The sequence below is a fragment of the Gracilinanus agilis genome, chromosome 3 (assembly GCF_016433145.1).
Source record: "Gracilinanus agilis isolate LMUSP501 chromosome 3, AgileGrace, whole genome shotgun sequence".
Lineage (NCBI taxonomy): Eukaryota > Metazoa > Chordata > Mammalia > Didelphimorphia > Didelphidae > Gracilinanus > Gracilinanus agilis.
The window spans coordinates 475638615-475651309 of NC_058132.1; the positions used below are offsets into that span (position 1 = coordinate 475638615).

A 12695-nucleotide genomic window follows, 5' to 3' on the forward strand; every position below is an offset into this window, starting at 1 on the left:
TGTCTCTATGCTTGTTGTTGTTCAGTTATGTCTGACTCCTCATGACCATGGAGATTTCTTGGCAAAGATGATGGAGTGGTTTACTCACACTTACACAGCTATTAAGTGTCTAAGGTCAGATTTGAACTAAGTTTTCATAATTGCAGGCTTATTGTTCTATCTGTGGAGCCATCTAAGCTACCTCCTTCTCTTTATTAGGTTTCTGTAAATATATTCCTATTCTCGCCTACTGATGTTGTATGCATTAGAGGGAGAGTATAGCTCACATGTTTTTGTGTGTGGCAAAAGATTTTTAATTATTTCTGCATTTTCCCTATGTTGAGTAACTAATTTTTGAATTATTATTATTTTTATAAGTAAATATTTTATGTTTATAGGCAAATGGTTCATATTTAGTAGTTAATAGTGCCATCATTAAGATTGTTTGATTTTGAGGAAATAGAAAGCATACTGCTTAGGGCTCCTGAGCTTAGGTGGCAAATTGGGGGAACAGAGTCCTCTACAAAGAGATAGAACCCTGGGATAAAATTTAAATTATAGCTTTGTGATAATGATCTTTCTCTGGGAACCCAGATTTGCCTATATGAAGACAAGTTGTGGCAAGTTAACCAGTTCAGGGAGAGTGGGTGACCATGCTTCATGAAAGATAACTAACCTATGCAGTAATTATGGTGTATACTACAGAAAACTTGGACAGAAAGAGGAAATAAATAAGCTCAAAAAAGAGATCAAAAGCCTGGCACAGAAGCATGAAATAGCTATAGTGAAGAGACTTGAATTTTACAAATATTTGCTGGAGTTCTATTTCTGAAAAAAAAAAGAAAAGCAATTAATAATGTCTTTATTAGAATTAAGCATAACTTCATTCTTTAAAAGATGAAGAAAAAAGGGGAGATCCTCTTTTGGATCTCATCTTTGATAAGAAAGAATTAATTAGAAATATGAGAATCTTGGTGGAAGGAAAAGGTAGGGAATGGTGGTGAGTACTCCCTTCCAGAGTATGAGATTAAAGAGCAACGGAAAACCAGCCAAAGACTGATGTGCATTTTAGTTAGGATTAAGTAGACTTCAAAGAATTCAGAGAAAGACCATGTAGGACAGGATGGACTAAAATTCTACAGAGGAAGCCAGAATGAGATAATAAGAAATATGGCATTATGAATATTCAAAAGAAAATGCTGTAATTCCAAGAAGAAGTAGAAACAGGAATTATATGGAGAGACAGATGTAAATACATCAATCAACTTAGATTTTTAAAAAAATATGTAAAATGATAATATAGGGGGCAGCTGGGTAGCTCAGTGGATTGAGAGCCAGGCCTAGAGACGGGAGGTCCTAGGTTCAAATCTGGCCTCAGACACTTCCCAGCTGTGTGACCCTGGGCAAGTCACTTGACCCCCATTGCCTACCCTTACCAATCTTCTGTCTTGGAGCCAATACACAGTATTGACTCCAAGGTGGAAGGTAAGGGTTTTAAAAAAAAAAAAAAAAAAAAAATGATAATATAAAAGACAGGTTACTGGTAATTAATACTGACAGCAGATGACTCACAATAGTTTCAGTAATACTCAGGTTTAGAATAAGACAAATCTGATAAGAAAGGCTAAGGGAAAATGTTTTCTTTTTACAAAATCATTACTGGAAGAGATCAAAGAAAAAATGGTACCACTGCTTAGAGTAGATAAAACAATGATAACTTGAAATGTAGAGGAAGCAAAGCTATCCGATTCTTCAACTACTTTGATTACTTAATTTTTAAAAAGTTTTTGCATAATCAAATTGGGTCAGATAAGATAAAGGGGGAAATCATTATCTTTAACAGTATTTGAAGCAAGTTTATTGAATAGCAATCTCGATTTCAAGACATGAAGAATAGATTCAAATTCATCAGAATAAGAAGCATCCCCTAACTGATAAGTGGTCAAAACATACAAAAACACAGGTCTTAAGACAAATCTGAATATACATAGATCTCAATGGAAATAGAAGGGCTGCCAGAAAAGAAACACATTGATTAACTCTTAGTGGATTTATGGATTGGTTCTAGTCATTCTGGAAAGCAATTTGAAATTTTGTGTAAATAATTCCTAACTTATATTCCCTTTGGCCCAAAGATATCACTACTATGTCTAAAGTCCAAAAAGATGAAGGAAAGATGAAAAAATCCTATCTATTCAAAAATATTTATAATAGATCTTTTTGTAGTGGTAATTGATAAATAACTGAAAATTTATGACATATGAATGTAATGGTGTTGAAGAAATGAAGAAAGATGATTCAAAGGAACTTGGGGAAATTATGTGAATTGCTGTAAGGTGAAGTGAATAGACCAAAAATAACAATTATATTATAATGTTAATATAACAAAAAATAATTCTGAAAAACATAAGAACATTTAACATTTAACTATTAAAGAGATTCTTCTGAACATATAGAAAAGGAAGTCATGAACACAAAGCGATTGCATAGTTTCATCAAGGATAGATAATGCCAGGCTAAACTTATTTTCTTTTAAGAGAAAGTTCCTAAACTGATTAAGAAGGAAAAAAAATCAGGAGAATATTGTATATAATTTAACTAGATTTTAACAGTGTTGGGAAAGGTATCTCATGTTTTTTGTGGGGAGGTGAGGTGAATAGATGTGGGCTAAGCAATAATTTTATTGCATTTGGAAATACTTAAATGGTTTTATATTAATTTAAAAAGAAGTAATATACTTCAGATATCGGTCCTTAGTCCTGATAAAACCAAGAAGGCAGTAAGGTAGAACATATGGAGCTCTAGACCTGGAGTTAAGGAAACATAAATTCAACTTCTACCTCAGACATTTACTATAAATGTTACTTTGAACAAATCTCTTAACCTCCTTCTGCCTGTTTCCTCAACTATAAAATGGAGATAAAATATTGGGAGTATTTTACTTAGGTCTCAGCACCATTATTAAAAAGTTCATTGATATAAGATGAGGAATACTGTTAGAAATAAAGAAATCTCTGGCCCTTAATTTGGAGCAGGAGATCCAAACTTTAATTGTGGTAAATTAATGATGGAGTCAAAAACCCTGTTTAGATGTTCATCAGCATGTTTTATAAACAGCTAATTAACATACGTCATTAACACAGCAGAAGGTACATAGAATGTGAAGAAATATGCAATGGTGTTTGGTAACAAGGATTTGGAACTTTTGATAAAAAGTCAGAAGCTCAGTATGAGGTTAAGATAATAAAATTTAATTAATCAATTCTACTTCGATCAAAATAACCTTTCTCAGACATAATACTTTGGGGAGTCTGTAGTTGGCAAAAATCTTCAAAGAATCAAACAACACCTGGACATGCCATGGTTGTTTTCATGTGTTCTCATCAAACTAGCTGAACACTTAGCATTCCCAAAGAACACAGGTCTTTCTGCATGGGTTTCAGCTTTCCTAGATAACTACAGAGACCTAATGTTTTTATTCCTTCAACAGAAGCCCTTAATCTAGTTAATTACTATAGTATTGTAATATACCAAAGTATATCCTTTCTAATACTATAGTCAATAGTCTATTATTATAATTGACATTATGCCCAGTTAGTTTACTGAGTCTAACTTTTTCTAAAAAATCATAGTTGAAGTTATTTATCTAAAGGATTATATGTAATTACTTTGTTTATTATTAATAATATAAAAACCATATAAAATGGTTTTCCTTTCAATGCCCAGAGGAGAGTAAATCAGGAATATAAAGAGCCTTGAGTGCATATTGTGAAAGATTTAGTTGAAGGAAGTAGATTAGAAGACTTATGGAAGGCATGATAGCAATTTTCAAACTTTTGAAGAGTTTAGAAAGGAAAAGGGGTTGGACTTGTTTTATTTGGCCATGACGATTAGAACCAGAAGTAATGAGTACAAGATTTGAAGATATATGTTTGGATTTAGTGTCAGGAAAATTACTGTAGTTATCTATATGTATAATGGACCATGTTAGAAGGAAGGAAGTTCATTTTCATTAGAGGTCGTCCATCAGAGGGTAGATGGTCAAGATTTGTAGATTGGTATTACTTGGGCATATAGATGTGAATATATGGTTGCTGAGATTCCTTCTAACTCTAAGAGAAATTCGAATTCAAGACTTCTTGATTTCATATCCCAGCACTCTCTTCACTGCAATAAGTTGCCTTTATATTTCCAACTAGTTAATCCAAAAAATTGCTGGAATGAACTACCTCCATTTTGCCAATCTTTCAAATAACTAGAAAATATCAAGAATACAAAGTAATTCCCAAGGAAAAGTCAAGTTCAGCTATACTACTATACAGCTAGATCCCAATTGATATGAATAATAAATCTTTTGATGTAGTCATCGTTTTAGAATTTCCACTGCATCTTTCCATTGGGGTGGAACCATTTCCCATATTTTATGTAATTATAACCATAAATAAAATGTCTTTGAATACATGCAAACACTTTACATGATTCATTATCTGCCCTAATTATCACCTTGCTCAACATGAAATTGTGAGAACACAGGTGTCCTTATTACTAACTCTCTTCCTTCCACCACCCCCATCTATCCCCAGTGACTGCATTATCAACGCATTCTGTGTATTGCACAAAAGCGGTGTTTAATGAGGGCAAAGAGTGTAGTTACCTAAATGTTGGGATTCTAGGAGTAGTGAGAAGATCCCTTAAAAAACAAATAATGACCAAAAAAAACCTACACTACATCAACCCAGGACAGAGCTCTTCTTTCCTCTATGAGAAAGGTTTTAAAATGTAAATACTCCTGATAATAGTAACACTGAATTAAATTCACAGCAAAGTGCAAATACTGATAAATTCTTTCCAGAGAGGGAAAGGAGAGTAGAATGGAGTGTCTTGGAGAAAATATGGAAAGAAATTATGAGGGGAAGATGGGGGACGGTAAAAAAAAAAAAAGTAAAGTCACTGAGAAAATTGTATTACTATTTATGTTTACCTAGGGCTAGCCTGACTAGCTCAATGACAATTGAGTTTTATATTATGGCATTGCCTTATTCATCAATGTTGATTTATAGGAATTACCAACCCCCCCAAAAAAAATCTTAATTAGAAGTAAAGATACCCATTTACTTGAATTATTTGTTGTGTTGTAAAGAAAAAGAAAACAGTGCTTGATCTTTACCTCATTGTATTATTACCATAGCAACCTAAATCTCCAATACCAAGGTCATCTGCCATGAAGAGTACAATATTAGGCCTAGAATTCAGTGATGGGTTTGATCCACTCACTCTCCAAAACAAGCAACAAACTGATATTAAAGACCAATAGCTCCTGAAATAAACAAACAAAAACTGTTAGATTATCAACTGGGTTTTTCCTTCAGGATTAGTTTCAGACAACTTTAAAATGAATTTTAAAAAGTCATTGACATTGTCTCTTGTCTTCATTTTATTGCTTGTAATTTTTAAAAATGTAAAGCTGAAATAAACCCAACTGTATGCAATGAAAGATGGCCTAACATTAAAGCTTGTGATCTTGAGGTAACTTTGGACTCTTGACTATTCCTTTTAGAGCATAGTTCTTGCTGTTTCTGCCACGATAGACAAGGTTTAGGCCTTCTCCTGGAAAAGGACCATATTTGATTTCTGAACTAAGTTTGGAGAAATTCATCACTAGTAAACTGGCTAACTTGGAATGAATTATTTGCCTCTGACCAATTCTTCAATTGTATTCATGAAGTAGTTGTAAAATTTCCTGCCTTCATATAAAACAATATAGAATAGAAAACATTGTATGAGGAATCTAAAAGAGCTAACTATAAATAAGCAATGCTAGCATTGAGGATACAACTCTCATTTTCATAAATGAGGAAACACAAGACACAAAGAAATACTTTGAAATGCTTGTTTCCAGATAGTAGCCCTGTAATAACTAGTTTATCTCTGCCTAATTGGGTTTCCTGGAGTTCATCTTCACTGTGCCCTGTGCATGTGCTAGGGCCATTGCCCTCCAGACATGAGATATCTAATGACCAATAGAAGGTATTTTGCCATCCAAGTACTCTTCTGGTTTATTCTGATGTCTTGAACCATAGTTCGAAAAGGTAAGATTTTACATTTTCAACTTTAGAAAACTTGCCTCATCCCCTGCACTTTGTAACTCATTTATAGTTACTATCATAGTGGATACAGCACTAAACATAAAGTTGGGAAGCCCAGAGTTCAAATCGTACCTTAGACACTTGACTAGCTGTGTGACCCTAGGCAAATCACTTGACCATTCCCAGATTTGGTTTCCTCATCTGTAAAATGGAGATAACAATAGTCCCTGAAGGGGCAGTGAGGTTTCTCAGTGGATAGAGAGCCAGGCCTGGAAACAGGAGGACCAGGGTTCAAATCTGGCCTTGGATTCTTCAGAGCTGTGTGATCTGGACAAATCACTTAACCCCAATTGCCTAGTCCTTAACACATTTCTGCTTTAGAACAGACATAGTATTATTTCTAAGACAGAAAGTAAGAGTTAAAAAAAAGGAAAAAAATAATAGTCCTTACCTAGGAGGTTATTCTGAGGATCAACTGAGATCAGACATGGAAAGCACTTTGTAAACTTTAAAGTAATATATTAATTCTTATTATTATTATTATTATTATCATCATCATCATCATTAATATTATTATCTGGATCTTTTTCATTAAATGTCTGTCCTGTTGTCAGTCATTTTTGAGACTGAAACTATGTCTCCAAACAATATCTGGGAATCTGGGTATCTATCGATTGATTGTCAGACATCCCAGGCTGATTGTCCTAACAGCTTATTATTTGATGCCATCGTCTCCTGAAAATGCAATGGAATGTTGAGGCTTTCTCTTTCCTCCCACAGTAAGTATCCTCCAAAAAAAACCTGCTTTACTGTGCTGATTCTGGCTAAGCTCTAAATTGGGGCAATCAATATTCACAGAACAGGAATATTAAATGATTAATTTTACTGTAAGTTGATTCCTTTATAAGGAATTTAATTTTCAGAGAAAATTTTTAAAGAGGTTGTGTAGTATTCTGATGATTTCCAAATGATAAAGGGGTTATATCTGTATGACTATAACAGATAGTTTGTAACAAAAGCCTGTGTGTAATAGAAAATGATGTTTATTGCAATATTATATGATGACTTTGAAGTAAGATACCCTCATATTAATTATATTATATCCTAATACTAATTACATTATCTCAAGGAAGCATTCCAGATATCATCTGTGGCAAAGGTTATTTTGCCACAAGGGAAATGCTTCTATATGTTTTTTGTGTTTTAACACCACCTATTTTTTCATGGATCTAGAATAGATATCAAAATTAAAACAAGGGAGGAAATTCATTAAATTTACTGACAGCATTTAAGTGGAAAATTCCTCTATCTTAGGGCAGTCATTGAATATTTATTAAGCACCTAATGTGTTTTGGCACTCTGCTGAATGTTGGGGTTACAAAAAAGGCCAAAAAAGAGTCCCTGCCTTCAAAGACCACCCAGTCTAATGAAGAGACAACAAGCAAACAATTACATACAAAAATTTGTGTACAATTTTGTATAAAAACAATTTTATACAACAATTATTTACATAGCTTATAGAGGGTAAGTTGAAAATAACTAAAGAGTAAAGGCACTAGAATTAAGAGGAATTGGAAAAGTCTTCCTTATGGAATTTTATTTTAGGCATAAAAGAAATCAGTAGACAGAAATCTAGAGGACATTCTAGACATTCCAGACCACTGGAAAAAATTTCCGGACCCCAGAAATGAAGGATCTTATTCGGGGGAACATCAAGAAGGGCAGTGTCACTTGGAGTGGGAAACAAAACTTGAGTCAGGAAGATCAAACATTAGGCTATTGTGATAACACCAATTATGAAATGATGAGGACCTGCACCAGAATGATGGAAGTATTAGAAGAAAAAAAGGAGACATTTATAAAAGACTTTGCAAAAGTGAAACTGACGGGCCCCAGCAATGGAGTAGATGTGTGACACATGCAGAGGAATATACATGGTGGTAATAAGAAGAGAAACATAAAAAATGTCTGGAAACATAAAAAATAAGGTTAGCATGATTCACACAAATTCAAGTAATAAATTAACTGTTTCTTAGGTAGAATGTAGAGTGCATGAATCAATATTGAATCAAGTTGGAAAGGAAGATGAGAACCAGGTTTTGGAGGATCTTAAAGTATTAGGCTAAAGAGCTTGTATTTTATGCTCGAAATAAAAAAAAGCTATGTATTTGAGCAGGGGAGTGAAATGTTCATAACTGTGTCTTAGGGAAATTATTCTGGCAGTGTGTTAAAAGTAGATTGGAGAGGGAAGCAGAAAATTTAGAATTCATTACAATAATCTAAGAGAGTAATAAAGAGGGTAGTAGCTATGTGAATGGAGGGAAAGGGACAGATGGGGATGTATAATAAGTAGCAAATAGCACTTAAGATAAAATGATAGAGAGCTGTTAAAAAAAAACCAAAACACCTTTTATTTGCAAAATGCAGCCAAAAATATTTAGTGGGTTTGAGATGAAATGTTAAAAAAAAATCTCAACTCAGGGAGTTAACTTTCACATCTATTCATAACTCCAGGGCTACTGTACTTTATGTAGTTCAGATCTGGTTTTACCTGTTTTGGTTTTTTTCTCACTCAAAATGATGGAAGCATGGGAAAAAGGAAAACTACCAGAGTTGAAAGAGTTAGGAAAATTCTAGAAATAACTTCTCAGCTTATATCAACACGTTCAAAGTAAAACAAAGACACCAAGTGTTCATGTAAAAAGGAAACTTCAACAACTAACATGAAGGCTTAAATAAACCTGCTTCCAGAAGTTCCTGATGAAGGGGTCATTTTTCTTTCCTGATTTAGAATATGTAAAGATATCTTTTATATCTCTTGTTGGGTTACTGTATGAGAACAAAAAACATCTTTAGTTGGAAACTGAATTGCAACTGAATAGGAATTCAAAAGTTTCTAATAAATGAAATTTCTTTTTTCGGAGGTAAGACTAGAAGTGGTGTGAATTTCTCAGTGAGGGGAGATGGTATCTTCTCCCATTCCAGTTGCCATATGGCCATGAATGCAAGGGATTATTATTTTTTTCTAACCCTTCTTTAGTCTACATCCTTCTTTCTGTTAATTATCTTCTATTGATTCTGTACGAAGTTTGCTTTGTGTATATTTATTTGCATATTTTCTCACTCATTTGACTGTAAGCAACTTGAAGAGACTCCTTTTGTCTTTCTCTTTGCTTCCCTAGCATTTAACACAGTTGCTACCACATAGTAGACACTTTATAACATTTTATTGATTGATGGATTCTTTAATGATCTTGAGTTACTAAATATTAGAGAGAGAATAAATTCTATTAAGATCATCTGAATTTAGAAAGGTCAAAAGAGTTAAAAGTGAAGTCCATAGGAGAATCTGCCAATAGATGCAAGAGTTAATACTGGAAGGAAGCAGATTTGAGAAGCAAACTATTTGATCCAGCCCTACAATGATTTAACCCAGAAGCCGTGATATGAAGTCCAACAAGCAAAGAGGCAACTCAATCTTCAGGATGCTAAATCTAGAAATAAAATTTGATGGAATGGAATGTATGAGAATGGTCACATCAAATTTAGATCCACTCTCTACTGACTTGATAGGTAGAGAAACAGGGTACTTTGTTAGAGGATAGGAGAGTGTTTTGGTTGGTGGAGGGTTAGTAATTCTGTCCTTTCCTTTCTCAGTAAATATTAATTTGTAAAAGCTAGTTGGGTGGTGGATATTAGGGACTTGTTAACTAAAGATTGACACCTGGGAAAACACACTTAACAGGAGCTTTTTTGTGATAGTACTAAAGAATGTCTCAATCCCTCAAAATTACCCTTATATAACTAAAGAAAGTTAAGCTATACTCTGGGTATCCAGACTAGGTGGTGGTTCTTCTAACAGCCCCCTACTCTACTATCCAGTGTGCTGCTAAATGTTAAATGCATGATACACTTTTAATTTTAATCTTCATTAACACTTTCTGGTTTAGAGAATCAATAAAACAATAAATCAACTCCTGATTTGTAATATTTATCTATTTCTCAGATATAATGGTAACACTGAAAATTTAGCAATTGACTTTCAGTTAAAGCTAGTGTCAAAATAGCCTATGTACTATATCAGGATAAATAGATTACAAAGAAAATATATTATGTGTAAAAAATAAGAAAAAATATTAATTTATTTCAAACAAGAAGTTACATATTGCAGTCCAAACTGAGATCAGTATTTATTTATTCCTAGATGTAAAAAAAAATTTTAATGTGATTTTCCTATATGTAATACTATAAAAGATAATTTAAATTTTTAATTCTACCTCAATCAAATTATTAGAGAAACTTTGCAGAAATTGATAAAAATGGCAATACCACTATTTAAAAATTAAAGATCTAAAATATTAAGAGAAATGAAGATGCAGAAATGAAGGAAGAGGAGCACTTCCTGAACTCAGACTATAAATTGTACATTGCATTTATTTTAAACTTTTAAAATATATTTATCAGTTATGCTGATTTTCTTTCTCTTTTACATTTTTTGTCTTTGAAATACTATTTGTTTTGTGGCCCAGATCTCTGAGAGGAGGAAGGAGAAAAAAAGGAGAAGGGACTCTGGGGAAAATAATGGTGGCATAAAAAAAAACAAAAGACAAAAATAAAAACTTATTTAAAAAGAAAATAGAACACCTATGCAAAAGACTTCATTTTGTTATTTGACAAAACATTAATAATGGGGAATATAATAATATTTTGTTGCTCTATACAAGTCAGAACAGTCTAGAAATTTTGATACATTTTTAGGACACAAGTATATTCAAATGTATTTAGAGAAGGGAGACATGTTGAAAGAATGGAAGCCATTTTAAATGAAGAAGGAATTGGCTAAAGGAACTAGGAACACAGTTCTGGAGAAGAAAAGTTTAAGTAGAGATGCGTAATCAATTTCTTCAAATATTTTAAAATCTGGCAAGTGAGAAAAAAAAGAATGCTTATTCTGTGTAACTATAAGTTATGAAAGTAACTAGAGGGCAAAAGTACCTTTGGCTCAAAACAAAGAAAACTTTGCCAGTGGTTAAATCTAAGGAATAGTAGAAATAGCTGTTTCATGATGTTCCCAAATTTTGCAAGTATTCAAACTGAGGCTAAATGGCAATTTGTTGGGGATGTAGTAAAATAAGTTCTCCTATTTGGTGGCAGGTTCAACGGGATAAATAGTTCTAATTTAAAGATTTTGTTATTTAAATTTCTCCAAACCCTTACAAAAAATCAAAAATATCTTTTTAAAATCTAATCCTGTTCCATATATTTACATACATACATATATATATATATATATATATATATATATTTTTTTAGTTTGACATTTTGTTCTGCCATAAGTTAAAAGAAGACAAAACTAATCCTGGGTCATGAGACATTACATTTCATGAAAACCAAAAAAAAAAGAGAAAGATATCATATTGGAGCTATTTTATCCATAGCAACATTAAATAAAAATAAAAATAATAATAATAATAAGACAGAGCTATAATGTGGCGTAGTGAATAGAGAACTGAAGATAAAGCTAGCAACAGAGACTGACTATATAAACCTAGGAAAGTGCCTTTATATTTCGCTATTCTTGGCAAAGCTTTAAGATTATAATTGCAGAAAAGTTACCCATTTACATTGTTAGAGGCAGTTTCCTCATCAGGAAATTATATATATATTAGTTGCAATCATATCCTAAGTTTTATGTTGTTGTTCAGTCATTTCAGTCATGCCTGGCTTTTCATGACCCCATTTGGGTTTTCTTGGCAAAGATACTGGACTGGTTTGCCATTTCCTACTCCAGCTCATTTTGAAGAGGAGGAACTGAGGCAAACAGGGTTTAAATGACTTGCCCAGCATCACCCAGCTATTAAATTTCTGAGACCCAATTTTAACTCGGGAAGATGTTTTCTTGACTTTAGGCCCAGTACTCTATCCACTGAGCCACCTAGCAGCTCCTACTCCTGAGACAATTTCTATTTATCCTGAGACAACTTCTATATAAATTCTCTAGACAAATAAAATGACATTAACAATGATGGTGGTGGTAGTAATAGGCATTTATATAGTGTTTAAAGGTTCGCTAATCATTCCATATTTTATGTCACTTGATCCTCAAAAAACTCTATGATATAGCATATTATTATCTCTACTTATAGACAAAGGAACTGAAAATTATAGTAGCTATGTGAATTGTTCAAAATTACAGGTAATAAGTAGGAAGAAGATCAAAGATTAATTCTATTCCAGCCCTCTCTCCCCTATTCTACATCTATTATTGGGTGCATAAACAAACACGGAAGCATGAATTCCCCTGCTTACCAGTCACTTGATGGGAGGTTCATGACTTCCTGTTAGTTTACCTGGGGAAACAAGATCAAATAAGTTCATCTATAAAGTATGTTGCCATAATTATTCAGCTGACTGAGGTTATTAAGGCCAGTGGCTCAAACTTCATATGGATCTGTTAGCATGGTGCTAGAACAGATGTCACCTACATACCTGTCTCACCACCTGGCATGATTGCGGATGAATTCTGTTGTTTACCAGGTTGCTAGATCAAATAAGAACACAGATAGTAGCTTGACAAAATATGAGCTATGAAATATATTCTTTTAAAAATACATATAGGGTCCTGAAAAA

At 33.1% G+C, this 12695-nt stretch overlaps 1 protein-coding gene across 1 annotated transcript in view; it reads right to left on the minus strand.

Annotated features, from left to right (window-relative positions):
- Positions 1-12397, minus strand: part of ARSH (arylsulfatase family member H) — a 35430-nt gene extending 23033 nt beyond the window's left edge. Inside the window, exons 1-2 of the mRNA XM_044666986.1 lie at positions 12375-12397; positions 5147-5296 (exon numbers count right to left, since the gene is read on the minus strand). Coding sequence (XP_044522921.1) covers positions 5147-5296; positions 12375-12397 — 173 coding nt within the window. The remainder of the gene's footprint in view (positions 1-5146; positions 5297-12374) is intronic.
- Between the last annotated feature and the right edge of the window lie 298 nt (positions 12398-12695).